Raw genomic sequence first — 22664 nt, 5'->3', positions numbered from 1 at the left:
TGTATCCTTACCTTTTCGAAGAATAAGCAAACTCAAGTTTCGAGGACGAAACTTCCAATAAAGAGGGTGAGATGTGAGGACCCGGATTTTCGAATCAAATCACCTCAAAGAGATCGAAAAGTAGCTCAAAAGAAAATGAAGCAATGCAAAACCATAATTATTAATAGGACGTCGCTCATTGAATGAAACCATCAACTCAAGGAAGCTCATTGAAGAAACCCTTAGCTCACAAGCTAAAACCCTACCCTCAAGGAAGCTCATTCATTCATGGGAGAAAACCCCTAGCTCATGAGCTTAAACCCCCAGATCAAGGGAACACATTGATGTTTGTCCTAAAAGAGATAAAAATATAGCCATAAAAGGCGCTAAAAGTTGGATATAATCAGGTGTAAGAAGTGACCATTGAGTACACCAAAGTGACCTTTTGTTTTGGATAAACTTTGATCATTTTGAAGCAATTTGGACCATCATCTTTGGGGGAATTTGAAGGGTCTTGGATGGCTGAATGAAGGCAAGGAGAAGGGTCATTTTTCACATATAAATACTACCATGAGTTGTAGCAAACAACACACTCAAATCCCCACTCAATTCTCTCCATATTTCGTCCAAGGCAAGGGAAAAGGAGAAAGCTTCGTGCGATTCTTTGTGCTAAAAAAAAATACATCCAAGTTCTGCTAAAATGACAAAAGACTCTACTTAAAAATTTGGCAAAACGCTACCCAAGATTCGGCCATTACTTCGTCCTATTAGCAAGCAATTTCAAGCCGCAATTTTGAATTAAGTGTAAGTGGGTTTTTATGTTTTAAAGATTATGTATGTTTTAAAATTTGATCGTCTACTCTATGTTATGTACAAGTGATGATTTCAAAATTCTAAGTTGCTTCAAAATTGTTTCATTCCGTCCGTTGTTAGTTCATGCCCTGCGTTTCGTTCTGTATCGGTGTCGCTCTGTTCGAACCAATCCGTCTCTGAATGACAAGTTATAAGTATGAATCTGATAATGATGCATCAGGAAATCCTGTGAGGGCAAAGGCCCCAGAGGGAGCCTATCTATGGGAGAAGGCCCCAGAGGGAGCCTGATGTGGGAAAAAGCCACAGAGGGTGCCAATTTACATGATAAGACATTAGAGGGAGCCCAAAATCATGGATAGCCCATGATCATTATAATTTGTTTGTCTGATAAGTTCTGATTCGAAGTTCTGATTTGTTCTAAATCTGATTTATGCTCATCCAACTCTGAAGCTTTGATTTGTTCAATGTTTGACTTCTTTTCATTCAACTCTGATATACTATGTTATCTAAAAATAAGCAGGTTTTAAAAGTATTATTTACTAAATGTTTTCTTGTATTCGATCGACTTCATTTGCTGAGTGTTTCCCAAAACGCTCACCCTCCTTACGTCCCTCTCCAGATGAGAATGAAGAACAGGTATAACAAAAGGAGCAGGATCAATTTTGGGGCTGGTAAAGAGCTAGAAGGAAGGAATTCAAGTTATGGATGTTCAAGCCTATTAGTGTTCCTTTGTCTTTCTTAGTAATGTTTGTACTTTTCGCTTCCGCATCCTCTGTATTTTTCTTCATTTGTAAAGACAATGGAAATCTATGAAATAGACTGGTATTTGGCTATTTTCTTCGAGGCTTATTGTTATTTGATTAACAATGCCGGATATCACCGACGCCTCGGTCTCAGGGGAGTGACAGAGTTCACCTATAACAATAGCTACCAATCGTCTATTGGAATGGCTTCTTCAGAGGCACTATATGGGAGGAAGTGTAGATCGCATATATATTGGGACGAGGTTGGTGGAAGAGGGGAATTTGGTCCGGACTTGATCAAGCAAACAACGGAACTAGTAGTCAAAATCCGAGAAAGGATGAAGACAATAAAAAGCCAACAAAAGAGCTATGCTAACAAGCTACAAAGAGAACTAGAGTTTGCAGTGGGTGACCACGTATTCGTGAAAGTAGCACCTATGAAAGGTGTTACAAGATTTGGCAAGAGAGGCAAACTCAGCTCGAGATTCATTGTGCTGTTTGAGATTTTAGAGAAGATTGGGAAATTAGCCTATAGGGTGGCGTTGCCACCAATGCTAGCTGGAGTACATAATGTGTTCCATATCTCGATCCTGTGGAAGTACATGTCAAAATTTTCACATGCACTAAATTATGAGCCTCTGCCATTGATTCCGAATATTTTATACAAGGAAAGACCCAAACAAATTTTGTAGAGGCAACAAATAAGACTCTGAAACAAGGTTATACAAATAGTTAAAGTCAAGTGGCTAAATCACTCAGAGAAAGATGCTACTTGGGAAATCGAGAGGGACATGAGGAGTCGCTACCTTGAGTTATTCGGTATTTTTTAATTTCGAGGATGAAATTTTATTTAAGGGAGACATGTATTGTAAAGTCTAAACCACGATAACATAATCTAACTGCATGCAAATATAGAAAAAATGAAAAATGACTAATTAAATTGTTTTAATTGCATGAATTAAATATGTTGTACATTGATTACATGTTTAAAAAGATAGTTTTATATTAGAATGCATAAAACTGTGTTTTTGAATGTTATTCGAGACGATATCGAGGAACGAAGAGCGGGGACCAGGGGCCATAAGATGGAAAATATTTTTATTAAATAATTATTTTTAATTTTTTAATATATGGTATATTTTATTGGAAATTTATGAAAATGAGGTATTTTGAGATTTTTTCATGCTCCGAGTCGTAATTTAAACCTGTAATCATTTTACGATGAAGATTGGGACTTTTTGAGTACTGGCTAATACTTTCACAAACTTTCCCAAGTAAAATATTTTAATTATTATCTAATAAGGCTAATGGGTCTACTATACTAGGTTAATGGGCCTAAGCTTGCGCCATGTGTTTTATATAAAACTTTAAGCTAATAAACCATACTTAAACACACATAACTTATGCACTCAACACACACTATGACTCTTCATCAGCCAAGCAACACACACACACGTTTGTTTTAAGGAAAATCATGTGAATTTGAAGTAGATTTTAGCAAGGTCCTTCCCTCGTCGACGTCCCTTGCATTGCAAGTCGTTTTTCGAGCGCAATAAACGCAAATGGGCTGCCATGATAGGGTTAATAGAAAGGATGTTTTTCCACATGGTTAAGGGTCATGAGATGCATGTTTAAGAGCTGGAAACGTTAGGACAAGAAGGTGAACGAAAATATGGGATTTTAAAGTCCTAGGGTTTTTTCCTTGAGGTTGCTTAAAGGGGGTGGCTTTGTGGTGGTTAAGGGCTGTGTCCAGGGGAACTAAGAGGGTTGCATGGTGGTCCTATTTTGCTGGAAGGAAGGCTGCTGCAAGGAGAATGATCCATAGGGTTATAGGGAGGTCGCGCGCATGGTTAGGGGACGGCTTGGTGGCTGTGTCATGCTAGCTGTTGTAGGCTCATTTAAGTCGGGTCCTACGGTGTGGTCAAGGTCTTAGGAATATCAACTAGGGTCTGGACCAAGTGGTTATGGGCTGGAGTCGAAGGATAGGTAGGGTTGTCAAGCTAGGGTTCGAACCTATGGCAAGTAAAGTTCAGCAGCTGTCCTAGGCTTGATCAAAGTTCTTAAAGGGTTGTATTTGGATTGTATATGATATTATTAGGTGTTAATAAGTTATGGTTCAAGTTTGCTAAGATTTGTTTAAGTTTCGAGTTAATACGGTTAAAAACGGGATGCATGTCTAAGTTTTAAATACGAATTGAGAAATTAGTTGAGGAGCATAAATTTATGTCTGAAAAATATTTATGGGTGCATTTTAAGGTATTATGTTAAGCTTGGATAGATTTGGGACGTCGTTTTAAGGTCTAAGAATAAATTGAGAAAGTTAGGGTTTTAGAGGAAAAACGGTCATTTTACACATGAAAAATGTTAGAGGTCCTGGCAGTGCCCTGAATGCTGTAATAAATGTTAAAATATTTATTTTAAATGTTTATGGAATTTTATGATGAAACGTTAATGCTAAAAGACATGTTGCATGCTTGATTCAATATGCATGAATTGTTATAAGTGATGAAAATATGAAATGTTGAAGGAAGTGAATTAATTGTGACTAACACGATGATATGATGATATGTAAGGCAAGTGCTCAGTTTACGAGTGAGAGTGTCACTGATGTCCCCGTCGCCCGGTATCATGGTTATACGTAGATGGATCTATCGATCTACAGCTAATACGAAACTCACAGTTGAGTATCTGAATTAAATAAAAAGGGAAACGTATACGTATATGATGAAAGAAAAATGTTTAAAATTTACGTTCATGAAAAGCTATTTTATTAAAAGTATCTTTCATTGTTGATTGTGAATATATATGTATTACTTGTTATCATGATTAAGGTTTGGTGAGTCAATAGACTCACTAGGTATGATCAATGCAGGTGATCATGATGTTGATGGGGAACTTGTGAAAGAGGATCGATTAAGGTGTTCAAATGCGCAATGGAAGTTTCAAAATAATTTTCTAGCATGAAAATTTCGAACACCCTAAGCCTATAGTGTGTAGCAAATACGAAAAGAATGAAATATGTCATACATAGAGTGTTTTAAAAAAATACACCTATCAATCTTAAAAGATTGATTTTTGCTCCAACTTAGTTGATATACAACTAAGCTCTTGATGGCAAGACAATCTTCAATCTTCCAAGAGCACACCTTGATCAATATCAATCCCACCACCAACTAGCTAGAACCACCTTACACTTGCACTAGAAAATGTAAGGTATTTTTCTTTGCGAAGTATATTGTTTCCTCAACAATTGAAAACAAAAATTGGAGGAGAATCCCTTGCAAATTTCGCCCAACATGTGTTGTAGGAGAGAGGGAGGAGTATTTTCTTGGTTGTGGAAAAAGTTAAAGCAAAAAGGTGCATGTGTATGCCATGCAATTAACTAAAAAGATGTCTCCAACCCTTCACCTTCCAAGCATGCATTTTACTTGGGCTTGTAACAATTACAAGGCCCATGGACTTTTATTTAAATTGTCTCAAACACATTTGAGACCATTTAACCTTTACTTGATATTACTCAAGTCCACTAGTTTAATAATTGTTTCTAATTGGGCTCTACAAGGCCCAATGTTATTTAATTAATCCAACACTTGAATTAATTTAAATATTTGGACACTACTAGGTCCACTAGTGTTTAATTAATTCAACACTTTAATTAATTTAATTTAGTCCATAATAATGTTTATGAAAATCACAATTTTCAAATACATTATTTGTTTGGCCAACTTTTAATTTAGGAACACTTCCTCAAATTAAAAGTTACATTCTCCTTATAGAAGTCATACTTCTATTTTTCCTTACGCTTATAAACTCGTTTATAAGCCGTTCAACTCATTGAACTATTTTACTTCTCAACAAGATCTAGAAAGCTAGTACTTGTGTGGCCCTCAATGGTTCATTGATACAACTAGCCGTGGGTTCACATCTCCATGTGATTCGGACTAAACATGAAACGTCCTGTCCTTTTTATTGCTTTAAAAGTACTAGAATTTTTTTTTAACACTCAATTTTCGGCCATGTACCTTTCTCACATGAAATTACCCTTTAAAATTAAACATTAACCAACTAGCATTTTAAAAACCAAGTGCAATAGTGATAAAATGAAATCATCGCATATTTTACCAAACCTAAAAAGCAATAATTTGAAAAGAATAGCCCATACTTAAACCTCTCAAAAATCTCTCAAAAGCATAAATAAATAGTCTTAAAAATCTTTAACGTAAATCATGAGTCGTAAATCATAATGCGGAAAAAGTAGAAGCGCTGGTCCTCGGGTTGTGTGCGCCTTCAGTCCAGTCAAATCACCCGTCAAGTCCTCCCTCAAACTCACCTGCATCCATCACACCTAGTGAGTCTAAAGACTCAACACACCATAATCTTTATAACGAGTAATACGTAATACAGTAAACATATAACGGTGAAAAATACTTGTACTTAAAATATCGTTTTCATGAAGATGCATAAACTTCAAACATGAACATTTTCGTAAAATACTTTTTCATGATGCATAAACTTTAAATAAAAATATCTTCATAATGATGCATCAACTTTAAACATAAACATTTTCATGAAATGCATAAATAAACCTTAATCTTTTTCCTTTTTCCTAAACATGACATAAAACCTTTAACATGATGATCATAAACATTTTCCTTTTCCTTTTCCTTTGTTGAATTCAGATCGTTAATTGTGACTTTCTTCAACATGACATTACATGACGATGGATCCATCTACGTGAAACCTCAGTACTGGGCGGCGGGGGACACCAGCAACACTCTCACCGGTCAACTGGGCCCTGGCCTATCATGATCGAATAGAAATACGCTCGTCGGGGCTCTCTCTGGGGCCTTCTCCCATAAATGGGCTCCCTCTGGCGCCTTCTCCCCTCACGATATTCCCATTCTTACCTCAAACCTCATAACCTCATATTCGTAATAATGGAAACACGATCGTCGGGCTCCCACTGGGACCATCACCCTCACGACATCGCCATCATTAACGAATTAGTCACAATCACTTCACTTCCTTCAACATTTATATTCTCACCACTTTATAAAAATCATGCATAACATAACATTTTGTTTTTGAAACCAAGCATGCAACATGTCTTTTAAATGTCTTCCATAAATCATAAAAATCAAATAGACATTTTAAAAATCATAATTTAATCATAAACATTTCATAAACATTTAAAAATAATCATAATATCATAAAAACAGTATTTAGTGCACTGCCATGACCTTTACTAATTTTCCGGTGTAAAAAGACCGTTTTACCCCTGGACTCGACATTTTACGTTTTCGACTTTTTTCTTGATTTCATGACTCTAACATGTCCCAAATAATTATTTAAGCCTAAATTAATTTTTCCCATAATTTTATTTTGCTTAAAACTTAAACTTTTCATTTATCCTTATTTAATTGTTTTAACGGTGTTTTAATCCGGAAAAATACCAAACTTTAATATAAAATTCCTAAATTCTAAATTTAGTCTTTTTATATTATTTTAGCCCTTATGGACCATGACTCGACCCCCCGTAAGCCGTTTTCCAACTTTTCTTCTTTTTAAAACCCTAATTGACACCTAAACTTCGACCCCTAGCCATCTCTTAATTTTCACGAGTTACTCCCGAGCCATGTCGAACCAAAACTTGCCCAACATGCCAAAGTACCCTACTGGACTCTAAGTTCACCAAGAATTCACCCCAAAACCCGAAAACAAGCTGCCCCAAGCCCCACCATGCTCTGGCCGAGAGTTTAATATGCATGACTCCTACGTTTTTGGTGTCTAGACCCTAACCCATGGCTTGACTCTCTAACCAGCCTCTCCAGCACTCACCTAGGACCCTGAAGACTTGCCCTAACCCATCCCCCGAGCCCTGGGCCGAGCCCCTACCCTCTACCGATCGCACGAATTCTGCACAAAATTTGTGCAGCTTCTCGGGTGGGAGTCCTTGCGCGCAAGGACTCCTCACTGCCCCTTCCAGACCGAGTCCTAGCATGGCTAGGACTCTCCTCCTGACTCACCCGTACCCTTGGCTAGCCCCTGGACAAGTCAACCAAGTCCCAGAACCCAAGCCAAGGCCAGCCCTCCCCCTTGTGCATGAAACCCGAGCCCTCCCCCTTGACAGCAACTCGCGGTTGCTTGTTCTTGTTTCTGCCGATTTTTGTGGTGTTTAGGGTGTGTTTGTGTGACTCTAAAACAGGTGTAAACCACACTTGATCCTTCCTTATGTCATGGCAGCCCCTCAACCAAACAATATACAAGTTATTGGATTCAAAAATCATGTTTTCTCATTTATACATGCCATATACCGAAAATTCTGAAAAATATTTCATGTTCTTCATGCACACAATAATTCAATCTATAATATGATATGATGGATGAGAAAAGGAGATGTATGGCGTGCCTTTGCGTTATATACGCACGAAAAACCATTGGCGACGAAGAACGGAGCGAAACGAAGACGTTTGCTAGCTTTTCCTTGAACCCTTTGAAAAGTCCTTCAATATGCTGTGTGTGTGTGTCGTGTGTGTGGTGTATTTGCTTGGGAGAGAATTTTAATGGTGCAAAAGAGGTGGGCGAGAGTTTGAAAAGGGTTTGGGTGGGTTTAACTTATTTTATAGTTAATTAAATCTTTAATTAAGCTTAGGCCCAATAAGCTCACCAATTAGGCCCATTCATGTTTAATTAGAATTTAATTAAAATATTAAAATAGTTTTGTTAAAATAAATTTGTGAATTTATTAGCCGGGTTGCCAAAAAGTTCGTATTTTTGTTGAAAATCCAACACCGATAAAAGTTACGTCCCGCCGTATAAAATCAGCTCAAAGCCCTTTATTTTCAAAAATACTAAAAATCATCACCCTTAATTCAAATAATTAAAAACAAATCACCAATAAAAACATTTTCTATTTTTTCAGCTCTCGGTCTCCGTTCCTCGATCGCAACTCGAATAACTTTTAAAAATACATTTTAATGCAACCATGTAGAAAATAAAATTTAAATATGCAAGTATGCACAACATAATTAATTTATGCAATTAAAACAATTAATTGAAATGCACAAGGAATTTAATAATTTGCGCATGTGGTTCGCGTGGACCTTTAAATTTTCGGGGCGTTACAATCTCCCCCCCTTAAATTGAATTTCGTCCTAGAAATTCGCTTATCCTAGATAACCCAAAGTTTGGACTTAGTTCTAATATCCGAAAAATCCACGCTTCCGCTGCGCTACTTTGATAAAATTTAAGTTCCAGAATGTCCTTACGTCTCCTTGATCCCAATTAATTTTACCTCTAAATCCTTACTTTGCAATTCGCAACTTAAAAAAAACCCAAATGACTTAGTGATGTTACTATTATAACCTCGAATTTCAATTTTTCTTACAATTCCCAATATTAAAAGATGGATGACCATACTTATTGTATTTTGTTTTCCTTATTTTAAACCCAAAATATTTATCAACTTATCAAATTTCAACCTTAAATTCCCAAACCCATCCGCTAACGCTTAGATTTTTCAAGCCGAATATCGATTCATCCTTAAAAACCCCTGATTAAAATTCCTTATAACACTATATCCAAGATATCCCAAGGTTCAAAATATTCTTACAAGCCCAAATCATCAAAAATTCCTATCAATTATACCATCAAATTATCGCTTATTGCTAAACTAGTCCCCAAATTCCGTAATAATTGCAAAATAGATTCTTAATTTTCCCAAAAATATCACATTGGTCCCAAAATTTCGAAAATCCTACCATTATACCATAAGTTTTTTTTTTTTTTTTACATTCTTAATTTTCTTCTACGGGTTTCCCATAACATAATTTCGCTAATTTTAAACTTATTTACCCAAAAATCAATTCTCATAATCAATCTTATCTTTAACCAAAACTTAAAATCCCAATTTTTACATTTTCTTATTCCCAAAATCGTTGAAAATCCTCAAATCATTATTCCTTACGTCTAATTCCCAAAAATTAATTCGACTAGTAACCACGAATCATAAATATTTTCTTAGAAAATCTACATGTCCCAAAAGAATTCATAATATTCAGGATTAACTTATACCCCAAAAAGTAGAACGTCAATACTAAAACCCAAAAATCAACATAGTCCAATTCCACCACGAAGCCAACATGCGTTAAAATCAAATAATTTTTTCATTTCATATCGTATCACATATAAAAAAATTCCAAAGCATATAAATCATATATTATCATGAAGCTATTAAACATGTGACTGTGAACATATAATTCATGTAGTCATACATGTGACAACATATAAATCATATAAAGCATGTAAAAACTTACAACTTTGAGGCTTGACGACTGATCTTTCTGGCGTTGATGAAGGCACAACCCTTTACAGAACCATTGCTCTGATACCAACTGAAACGTCATGTCCTTTTTATTGCTTTAAAAGTACTAGAATTTTTTTTTTTAACACTCAATTTTCGGCCATGTACCTTTCTCACATGAAAATATTTTTATAAAATATTTTACCCTTTAAAATTAAACATTAACCAACTAGCATTTTAAAAACCAAGTGCAATAGTGATAAAATGAAATCGTAGCATATTTTACCAAACCTAAAAAGCAATCATTTGAAAAGAATATCCTATACAAAACTTCTCAAAAATCTCTCAAAAGCATAGATAAATAGTCTTAAAAATCTTTAACGTAAATCATGAGTCGTAAATCATAATGCGAAAAAAGTAGAAGCGCTGGTCCTCGGGTTGTGTGCGCCTTCAGTCCAGTCAAATCACCCGTCAAGTCCTCCCTCAAACTCACCTGCATCCATCACACCTAGTGAGTCTAAAGACTCAACACACCATAATTTTTATAACGAGTAATACGTAATACAGTAAACATATAACGGTGAAAAATACTTGTACTTAAAATATCGTTTTCATGAAGATGCATAAACTTCAAACATGAACATTTTCGTAAAATACTTTTTCATGATGCATAAACTTTAAATAAAAATATCTTCATAATGATGCATCAACTTTAAACATAAACATTTTCATGAAATGCATAAATAAACCTTAATCTTTTTCCTTTTGCCTCAACATGACATAAAACTTTTAACATGATCATAAACATTTTCCTTTTCCTTTTTCTTTGTTGAATTCAGATCGTTAATTGTGACTTTCCTCAACATGACATTACATGACGATGGATCCATCTACGTGAAACCTCAGTACTGGGCGGCGGGGGACACCAGCAACACTCTCACCGGTCAACTGGGCCCTGGCCTATAATGATTGAATAGAAATACGCTTGTCGGGGCTCCCTCTGGGGCCTTCTCCCATAAATGGGCATCCTCTGGGGCCTTCTCCCCTCACGATATTCCCATTCTTACCTCAAACCTCATAACCTCATATCGTAATAATGGAAACACGATCGTCGGGCTCCCACTGGGACCATCACCCTCACGACATCGCCATCATTAACGAATTAGTCACAATCACTTCACTTCCTTCAACATTTATATTCTCACCACTTTATAAAAATCATGCATAACATAACATTTTGTTTTTGAAACCAAGCATGCAACATGTCTTTTAAATGTCTTCCATAAATCATAAAAATCAAATAGACATTTTAAAAATCATAATTTAATCATAAACATTTCATAAACATTTAAAAATAATCATAATATCATAAAAAAAGTATTTAGGGCACTGCCATGACCTTTACTAATTTTCCAGTGTAAAAAGACCGTTTTACCCCTGGACTCGACATTTTACGTTTTCGAATTTTTTCTTGATTTCATGACTCTAACATGTCCCAAATAATTATTTAAGCCTAAATTAATTTTTCCCATAATTTTATTTGGCTTAAAACTTAAACTTTTCATTTATCCTTATTTAATTGTTTTAACGGTGTTTTAATCCGGAAAAATACCAAACTTTAATATAAAATTCCTAAATTCTAAATTTTGTCTTTTTATATTATTTTAGCCCTTATGGACCCCGACTCGACCCCCCGTAAGCCGTTTTCCAACTTTTCTTCTTTTTAAAACCCTAATTGACACCTAAACTTCGACCCCTAGCCATCTCTTAATTTTCACGAGTTACTCCCGAGCCATGTCGAACCAAAACTTGCCCAACATGCCAAAGTACCCTACTGGACTCTAAGTTCACCAATAATTCATCCCAAAACCCGAAAACAAGCTGCCCCAAGCCCCACCATGTTCTGGCCGAGAGTTTAATGTGCATGACTCCTACGTTTTTGGTGTCTAGACCCTAACCCATGGCTTGACTCTCTAACCAACCTCTCCATCACTCACCTAGGACCCTGAGGACTTGCCCTAACCCATCCTCCGAGCCCTGGGCCGAGCCCCTACCCTCTACCGATCGCACGAATTCTGCACAAAATTTGTGCAGCTTCTCGGGTGGGAGTCCTTGCGCGTTCTGCACAAAATTTGTGCAGCTTCTCGGGTGGGAGTCCTTGCGCGCAAGGACTCCTCCCTGCCCCTTCCAGACCGAGTCCTAGCATGGCTAGGACTCTCCTCCTGACTCACCCGTACCCTTGGCTAGCCCCTGGACAAGCCAACCAAGTCCCAGAACCCAATCCAAGGCCAGCCCTCCCCCTTGTGCATGAAACCCGAGCCCTCCCCCTTGACAGCAACTCGCGGTTGCTTGTTCTTGTTTCTGCCGATTTTTGTGGTGTTTAGGGTGTGTTTGTGTGACTCTAAAATAGGTGTAAACCACTCTTGATCCTTCCTTATGTCATGGCAGCCCCTCAACCAAACAATATACAAGTTATTGGATTCAAAAATCATGTTTTCTCATTTATACATGCCATATACCGAAAATTCTGAAAAATATTTCATGTTCTTCATGCACACAATAATTCAATAAATAATATGATATGATGGATGAGAAAAGGAGATGTATGGCGTGCCTTTGCGTTATATACGCACGAAAAACCATTGGCGACGAAGAACGGAGCGAAACGAAGATGTTGGCTAGCTTTTCCTTGAACCCTTTGAAAAGTCCTTCAATATGATGTGTGTGTGTGTCGTGTGTGTGGTGTATTTGCTTGGGAGAGAATTTTAATGGTGCAAAAGAGGTGGGCGAGAGTTTGAAAAGGGTTTGGGTGGGTTTAACTTATTTTATAGTTAATTAAATCTTTAATTAAGCTTAGGCCCAATAAGCTCACCAATTAGGCCCATTCATGTTTAATTAGAATTTAATTATAATATTAAAATAGTTTTGTTAAAATAAATTTGTGAATTTATTAGCCGGGTTGCCAAAAAGTTCGTATTTTTGTTGAAAATCCAACACCGATAAAAGTTACGTCCCGTCGTATAAAATCAGCTCAAAGCCCTTTATTTTCAAAAATACTAAAAATCATCACCCTTAATTCAAATAATAAAAAACAAATCACCAATAAAAACATTTTCTATTTTTTCAGCCCTCGGTCTTCGTTCCTCGATCGCAACTCGAATAACCTTTAAAAATACATTTTAATTGCAACCATGTAGAAAATAAAATTTAAATATGCAAGTATGCACAACATAGTTAATTTATGCAATTAAAACATTTAATTGAAATGCACAAGGAATTTAATAATTTGCGCATGTGGTTCCCGTGGACCTTTAAATTTTTGGGGCGTTGGAAAACATGTACATGAAATCACATAGGATATCCATACCCGAAGGTAAGCGGTGAATCCCCGACTACAATGCATCGACTCATATATGTTTCGACAAAACACTCAACCTTGCCACCTGATGACCCCATGAGAGTCGGTAAACAAGTCAAAGTGCAATACTAGCATATAGAGTCTCAATGTTGTCCCGGGTCATAAGGACTAATGGTGTACAACCATAAACTAGGACGTTTCCACTCGATAAGTGAGAACCACTTGGAAAAGTCCTTTATGGAGGGTTGTTCAGTGCACTCTACCAGGAGCACCTATCTGCATGCTCGGACATCACAATGTCCCCTACCAATGGAAACATGGTACTCACATCGCAGATACTAGTCTCAAACTCGAGCGGCCTATATCCTTCTTAGCGGCGGCTGAATAGACTAGGAACTGTTTAGAATATACAGTATTCCAAATATGAGTTTCATGATACTCATCATATGAGCATCTTATATTCTTTCTACTATTTGTATATTTAAGGACTTTATCTATGCAACTAGCATGGGTATACAGATAAAGATGTGCCAAAACAATAATTTCAAATATTATTAAAATAAAGATTGTTTTTACATAGAGTTTCATTGTGAACACTCGGCCAACACTTGGCTCGACAGGCACCTACTCTAACAATCTCCCACTTGCACTAGAGCCAACTACCCATATGCTTCAAACCCATCGATTCGCGATGCTTCTCGAATAATGGTCTAGGTAAAGGCTTAGTTAGTGGATCAGCAACATTATCTGCGGAGCCGACTTTATCAATCGAGACATCTCCTCTTTCCACAATCTCTCGGAGGATGTGGTACTTTCTCAATACATGTTTGGACTTCTGATAAGACCTTGGCTCCTTTGTTTGAGCTATAGCTCCCGTGTTGTCACACAACACGGGACAGGAGCAACTCCATTAGGAATGACGTCCAACTCTTGTACGAAATTCCTTATCCAAACAGCCTCCTTTGCTGCATCTGATGCAGCAATGTATTCGGCCTCAGTGGTGGAATCCACAGTACTGTTTTGCTTGGAACTCTTCCAAGAGACAGCAACACCATTGAGCATGAACACGAATCCAGAGGTTGATTTCAAGTCATTGATATCGCTTTGGAAGCTAGAGTCGGTATAGCATTCCAATTTAAGTTCTCTACCCCCATAGACCAAGAACAACTTATTGGTCCATCTCAAATACTTGAGGATGTCCTTCATAGCTTTCCAATGTGGAAGACCAGGGTTCGATTGATATCTACTCACTACACTTAGTGCGAAAGCCACGTCAGGACGTGTAGATATCATCCCTTACATGATGCTACCAATCGCAGATGCATATGGAATGCGTGTCATCGCCGCTATCTTTGCACCAGTCTTGGGAGACATAGACTTGGATAGGAACACGCCATGACACATTGGTAGATGTCCTCTCTTGGACTCATCCATCGAGAACCACTTCACGATGGTATCAATGTATGTGGACTGGGTGAGACCAAGCAATCTTCTCGAACTATCTCTATAGATCTGTATTCTCAATTCAAAAGATGCTTCACCCAAGTCCTGTATCAAGAACTTACTCGCTAACCATATTTTAGTTGATTGCAACATTCCTACATCATTCCCAATGAGTAGAATGTCATCAACATAAAGCACCAGGAATGTCACAGCACTCCCACTGACCTTCTTATACACGCAGGGTTCCTCAGGATTCTTAATAAAACATAACTCTTTGATTGTACTGTCGAATCTAGGTTCCAACTCCTAGATGCCTGCTTTAGACCATAAATAGATATTTGAAGTTTGCATACCATATGCTCACTTCCGACAGATGTAAACCCTTCAGGTTGAGACATGTAAATCTCTTCCTTAATATCACCATTAAGAAAGGCTGTCTTGACATCCATCTGCCATATCTCATAGACATACCATGCAGCTATGGCTAGCAATATCCTTATCGACTTGAACATTGCAACTGGAGAAAAGGTTTCATCAAAGTCAACTCCTTGTCTTTGAGTATATCTTTTTGCTACCAATCGCGCCTTGAAGGTCAATACCTTCCCATCCGACCCAAGTTTCCTCTTGTAAATCCATTTACACCCTATGGGAACAATTCCCTCAGGTGGATCCACGAGATTCCATACTTGGTTCGAATCCATGGAATTCATCTCAGATTCCATTGCTTCAAGCCACTTGGATGAATCGACATCAGATAACGCTTCCTTGAAGGTCCTTGGAACACATCCATGGTTAGGCTCATCATGGCCCTCTTCAAAAAGCAGACCATACCTCATAGGTGGTCTCGAGACTCTCTCGGATCTTCTAGGGGCTTGTATCTCCTATCTTGGCTCTTCGGGTGTGGGTTCTATAATTGTGGGTATCTCTCGAACCTCTTCAAGTTCTATCATCTCTCCTTTTCTATCCAATAGAAATTCCTTTTCCAAAAAGGTTGCATTCCTAGAAACAAACACCTTTGTTTCTTGGGGATGATAGAAATAATATCCAACCGAATTCCTTGGATATCCCACAAAGTAACATAAAATGGATCTCGACTATCCAATTTATCTCCCACTACCTTGCTTCACATAAGCAGGGCACCCCCATATTCTAAGATAAGAATACTTGGGAGGCTTACCCATCCATATCTCATATGGTGTTTTGTCAACTGCCTTTGAATGGACATTGTTCAACAACAGTGCCGCTGTCTCAAGCGCATATCCCCAAAAGAATGGCGGCAATACCGTGAACCCCATCATAGACCGAACCATGTCCATCAACGTCCAGTTACGATGCTCCGAAACACCATTCAACTGCGGTGTAGCGGGCGGAGTCCACTTCGAGAGAATCCCATTCTCCCTAAGATACTCTTGGAACTCGGCACTCAAGTACTTACCACCTCGATCCGATCGAAGTGTCTTGATGCTTTGTCCCAACTGTTTCTCTACTTCACTTTTGAATTCTTTGAACTTTTCAAAGGTTTCAGACTTGTATTTCATCAAATACAAATACCCGTACCTCTAAAAGTCATCGGTAAAGGTGATGAAGTAGGCATGTTTAGTGGTGATGCTAAGCGGACCGCACACATCGGTATGGATCAAATCCAATAATCCTTTGGCTCGCTCCACGTGGCCCTTAAAGGGAATTTTGGTCATCTTTCCTTTTAGATAGGATTCACAAGTCGTGAGAGAAATAATATCAGACATATCAAACATGCCTACTCCCACTAGCTTGTTCATCCTTCTTAGGAAAAAATGTCATAATCGAGCATGCCATAATTGTGTCGTAATAAGAGTATCTTGCTTTCGCTTGTCTGTTGTTGTTATTGCTAGGACAATGTTTAGTGGAATATATTTCAATTTTAAGTTATAGAGATCGTTTTCAAGTTCTCCAGTACCAATTAAACATTCATTCTTGTAAATTTTGCAAACACCTTTGCTAAATAAACAAGAATATCCATCTTTATCAAGCATAGAAATGGAAACAATGTTTTTCACCAAATCTGGTACAAACAAAACATCAATTAAAATCAACTTAAAATCATTGTTCAACAATAGGAAAACATTTCCCACGGCCTTGGCTGCAACCCTTGCTCCATTGCCCAACCTAAAGAAGGTTTCACCTTCTCTAAGTCTCCTACTTCTTTCCATACACTGTAAATCATTACAGAGATGTGAGCCACTGCCGGTATCCAATACCCAAGAAGTAGAGTCAATTGAAATGTTTAATTCAATGTAGAACATACCGTTTCCAGAACTCTTCTGGGCAAGATATTCTCTGCAGTTACGCTTCCAATGTCCAGTCTTTTAGCAGTGATGACAAATATCAGCAGTTTTGTATGCCTTTACTGGTGTGGCTGCCACAACGGGATTCGGAGCTTGCCTCTTCAAGGGCACATTCTTCTTGGGATGTTGGAAAGAACGCTTCTTTCCCTTCCCAGGTGGACCAGTTTTCGTACCAGATGAAGAGCCCACATAAAGAACTGACTTCTCATCTTTCATAGAAGCCTACATATAACACTTGGCTTTCAACTCATGGTCACACCATTCCTTGTAATTCTGTAATTCCTCAGGAGTGCAGTCAGTCGGAGCCTCAACAGGGGACTTACTTAGTAAGTTTATACGCTATCCTTTTCGAATTCAAGACGATTTTCATATTTCTTAGCCAACTGAGGTAATTAGGTCCGGTTAATACGTGTTTGTCGAGTATTATAGATAGCGGATTGCGAATCGAAGACATTGTCAAAAAGTATTGAAAAGTAAAACAGATAAATGTTAATGACTATTTTAAAATATTTAGTAAGATATAAAGTATGGAATTTTACTTTATAAATTTTCGCTCCCACTGTTTTGACATATTTCACTACCCTCTAGTGAAAACAAGAAACTCTTTTCCTCAGTAGGTACGTAAGGTCCAATTAGCGAATTATGATCACGAATAATATCAGCCAATCACAATACCTAAAAGGTAGTTTCCAATTGCATCACCATGCAACCCTCTACGTAAACATTTGTCTCACGTTTGATTAGGACCCAATAATATGACATCGTTCATCTTTACGTGTCATGCCTTACCCATCGATATTGAACCTTAATGGACGGTCGCCATGAGCTCCCTCAATAATATGAGCCGAAATCATGGGAGTTCCACGTAGTTCATATCACCATGTCAATGGATGTCACAGCTTTCCGGCACCCAGGGCCCTTCCAATAATATGAGCCGAGCCCCGAGCACGGGTAGCGTACATCATGCACCCATTGTCGATGGAAGACATGGAAATTATAAACAACTTTATAATTCCCCTTTTCGGGCTTGATATTAATTTTGAATCTTATTCAAAATGAGGGTTTTTATATTTGAAAGGTCTCATCATTAATTTTATTGAAAAGCTCGCCATGTTTGATTGTATGTTTGCCAGATTCATGCAACTTTGTTATTATCATAATAATAACGCACATACTCATTATTTATAACATATCATGCATATATTATAAACAGTAAACTAAACAAGGATGATCAATCGCCCCAATACTAATGGTCCGTGTGAGCTAAGCACGGGCCTAGGTCCAATCCTAGGGAAATCCAAGGGATGCAAATGCAACTATTACATAAGCTTCCAATATTTACATGTCTTCGATCTTCATAATCATCAAGACACCATCTTCCAATCTTGTTCTTCCACTATTATAATATTTACAAATAAATATCCATGGCAAATAGGGATACATCACATGGGGTGGGAACGGGCCATAAACCAAGCCTACTTTAAATTTGATAATTATTACAATCATTCAACACAAAATATCCTAGCATACACCTAGCAAATTGAGCTTGGGCTTTTGATCATCATTCATGCATAATATCACATATCATACACCATCAATTAATTATCACAATAATTAATTGATCCAATATTATATATCTTGATCCAATCACTAATCGCCACGATTATAAACAAAATTAACAAAGTATACAAACACCTTTGTCTACTTTCTAATTAATTTATTTATAACCGAATTTCTTGTAAATCACCATTTACTATAAATAATTAAAGTCCAACTTAAATTATTTATTTCATGAGATAATATTTGCAACTTTTGTAAATTTAAACATAAGGGCCCAAAAAATCATTTTTCACCAAAAACATTTTGGCCCATTTAAATTTCACAAATATGTTAGCCATCTCATGGCCCAACAACTTCAAGGCCCATGACACTTTGATAATCCAAAACACTTTCAGAAACCCTAGTCGTTATCACCGTCGCCGGAGTCCGGCCAACAAAATTTTTTTTTATTATTAAAACTAGGGGCTGTTCGGGCAGCCCGAGTGGGCAGCAACTTGCTGCCCAAAAACACCCCACGACGGCCTCGATTTTTGTTGCAAAAATTCCATGTGGTTAGAAATCGACCTCAATATAATATTATGTATATGCTACACAAAATTGTATCCTTAGCTCTGATACCACTTGAAAGAGGATCGATTAAGGTGTTCAAATGCGCAAGGGAAGTTTCAAAATAATTTTCTAGCATGAAAATTTCGAACACCCTAAGCCTATAGTTTGTAGCAAATATGAAAAACACGAAATATGTCATACATAGGGTGTTATAAGAAAATATACCTATCAATTTTAAAAGATTGATGTTGGCTCCAACTTAGTTGATATAAAACTAAGCTCTTGATGGCAAGACAATCTTCAAGCTTCCAAGAGCACACCTTGCTCAATATCAAGCCCACCACCAACTAGCTAGAACCACCTTACACTTGCACTAGAAAATGTAAGGTATTTTTCTTTGAGAAATATATTGTTTCCTCAACAATTGAAGAACAAAAATTGGAGGAGAATCCTTTGCAAATTTCGGCCAACATGTGTTGTAGGAGAGAGGGAGGAGTATTTTCTTGGTTGTGAAAAAAGTTAAAGCAAAAAAGTGCATGTGCATGCCACGCAATTAACTAAAAAGATGTCTCCAACCCTTCACCTTCTAAGCATGCATTTTACTTGGGCTTGTAACAATTACAAGGCCCATAGACTTTTATTTAAATTGTCTCAAACACATTTGAGACCATTTAACCTTTACTTGATATTACTCAAGTCCACTAGTTTAATAATTGTTTCTAATTGGGCTCTACAAGGCCCAATATTATTTAATTAATCCAACACTTGAGTTAATTTGAATATTTGGACACTACTAGGTCCACTAGTGTTTAATTAATTCAACACTTGAATTAATTTAATTTAGTCCATAATAATGTTTATGAAAATCACAATTTTCAAATATATTATTTGTTTGGCCAACTTTTAGTTTAAGAACACTTTCTCAAATTAAAAGTTACATTCTCCTTATAGAAGTCATATTTCCATTTTCCTTACGCTTATAAACTCTTTTATAAGCCGTTCAACACATTGAATTATTTTACTTGTCAACGGGATCTAGAAAGCTAGTACTTGTGTGGCCCTCAATGGTTCATTGATACAACTAGCCGTGGGTTCACATCTCCATGTGATTCGCACTAAACATGTCCTTATATGAGCATACCCCAATTGCTCCATTCTTACTTATCGACTCCTTGATAATAAGAACGTCAGAACTCAAGTCTGATAGTACCCAACCAATCATGTTAAACGCCTAGCAGCATCGCTTACATGATTCCCTAGGTATCAAATGATAGTGCCTGCAAGAACCATTCAATTATGGTTAGCGTACAGTACGGTCCCTTCAACTCATATATCCCGTCTGATTCGACAACCATTGGTATATCGAGAGTTGTCAATGAATCGATACTATGTGTGATGTCGTAGTTGCATTGATGGTGTAATCTATGAAACCCCTTTCATAATTACCACCATACTCTGATCAGAGATTTCATACTACATATACATGAGATTACATAGGATATCCAAACCCGAAGGTAAGCGGTGAATCCACGACTACAATGCATCGACTCCTATATGTTTCGACAAAACACCCTACCTTGCCACCTGATGACCCCATGAGAGTCGGTAATTAGTCAAAGTGCAATGCTATCATATAGAGTCTCAATGTTGTCACGGGTCACAAGGACTAATGTGGTACAACCATAAACTAGGACGTTTCCACTCGATAAGTGAGAACCATTTGGAAAGTCCTTTATGGAGGGTTGTTCAGTGCACTCTACCAGGAGCACCTTATCTGCACGCTCGGACATCACAATGTCCCCTACCAATGAAACATGGTACTCACATCGCAGATACTAGTCTCAAACTCGAGCGGCCTATATTCTTCTTAGCGGCGGCTGAATCGACTAGGAACTGTTTAGAATATACAGTATTCCAAATATGAGTTTCATGATACTCATTATATGAGCATCTCATATTCTTTCTATTATTTGTATATTCAAGGACTTTATATATGCAACTAGCATGAGTATACAGATAAAGATCTGCCAAAACAATAATTTCAAATATTATTAAAATAAAGATTGTTTATACATAGAGTTTCATTATGAACACTCGGCCAACACTTGGCTCGATGGGCAACTACTCTAACAACTTGATGGTTGAACTAGCTGGACTGATGGTGTACATAACCCGAGGACCGTCTCTAGTTTTCAGCAATTACGTTTATGATTTAAGTTTACTTTAAAAAGCTTTTATGACATATGATGCTTTTGAGAGATTTTGAGGGATTAAGATGTTTATGCTTTATTTTGAAAAAAATGATAAGTTTAGGTTTGTTGACGTTTATGATTTCATGTTTCAAAATGTGTTTTGGATTTTCAAATAATTAGTTGGTGAGTTTATTTTTAAACGGTGAAAAATATTTCTATATATGTATGTGGTTCGGCCGAATGAATTAGAAGAAAAAATTCTAGTACATTTTAAAGAAAAACGAGTAGTGTACTTTCAGTTGTATTCCTGGATTAGGACAAACTCCCGCATAATGTCCTGGTTGTCTGTCCTCATGTATGGCAGTTTCCCTGAACTCCGGTGCACTGGGCAATAAGATGCCTACATCCACATGTCCCACAAGAATGTCAAACATAACCACTAGATTTTCCTCCACGAGTACTGCCTGAACTAGATGAACTGTTGTATGACTTCTTCTCAAACTGCTTTCTCTTAGCCTTGAATTTCTGTTGCTTAGGTGGCTGGTATGACTACGGAGGCTGATAGGGAGATATGCCCACTAGCATCTGAATATTACTCTCGAACCCTTGTAAAGTAAAGATGGAACTTGTTGTGATCCTCCCAAAAGCAAACTAGCCTCAATATTCTTTGCTTTCTCTACAGCTTTAACATAAGTAGTTGGTGATCCATTCATAAGCAAAGAATGTATCTTCTGGTTCAGTCCTTGCATAAAAGGCGACAGCAAGCATGAGGTACATAAGCTAGAAGAGCATAAAATTGAGAGGCATAATCTCCCACTAATATATTCCCTTGAACCAAATTATTGAACTCGGCTTTCTTAAGAGAATAATAAGAAGGAGGCGAGTATTCTTGAATAAAATGAGTATGGAATGCCTCCCAAGAAATTATCTGACCAGATTTTTGGATTGCTTCCTCTGTCGCTTCCTACCACAATTGTGCTCGATCCTTGAGTTGGTATACAGTGAAATTGGCTCTCAGCTCTGGAGTGTTCTCTACCAAATTGAATAAATAATTCATGCTCTTCAGCCACGCCGTTCCTTTTTTTCACCACTTTCATTTCCAAAGAATTTTGGAGGACGCATATCTTGGAATTTTGCAATCACTAACTTCATTTCTCTCATTTTTTAGGTCAACTGTTGAACCTCACGATCAATTTCGACATTCCTTGCGACATGCTTTTGTGGACGAATTGGTGGCTCTTGCTCCACCTCGACCTCTATATTCACGTTTTGATTTACCCTTCCTCTAGGGTGAACACGTCTGCCTTTACCAATACCCTCTGTTATTCCTACATTCTGAGCTTCAGACTCTTGAATAACTTTTTTCCCCTTACTGCCTCTTCCTCCAGGTGTCATTCTATA

At 37.4% G+C, this 22664-nt stretch overlaps 1 protein-coding gene across 1 annotated transcript; it reads left to right on the top strand.

Annotated features, from left to right (window-relative positions):
• The first annotated feature begins 1591 nt into the window (after positions 1-1591).
• On the top strand, positions 1592-2227 carry LOC142509323 (uncharacterized). Its single transcript, XM_075619562.1, has one exon. The coding sequence runs from the start codon at positions 1592-1594 to the stop codon at positions 2225-2227; it is 636 nt and encodes a 211-aa protein (XP_075475677.1).
• Positions 2228-22664: the final 20437 nt, after the last annotated feature.

The sequence above is a fragment of the Primulina tabacum genome, chromosome 1 (assembly GCF_025594145.1).
Source record: "Primulina tabacum isolate GXHZ01 chromosome 1, ASM2559414v2, whole genome shotgun sequence".
NCBI classification, from domain to species: Eukaryota; Viridiplantae; Streptophyta; class Magnoliopsida; order Lamiales; family Gesneriaceae; genus Primulina; species Primulina tabacum.
Note: the sequence above shows the minus strand (reverse complement) of the source record. Positions and strands in the feature narration are given on the sequence as shown.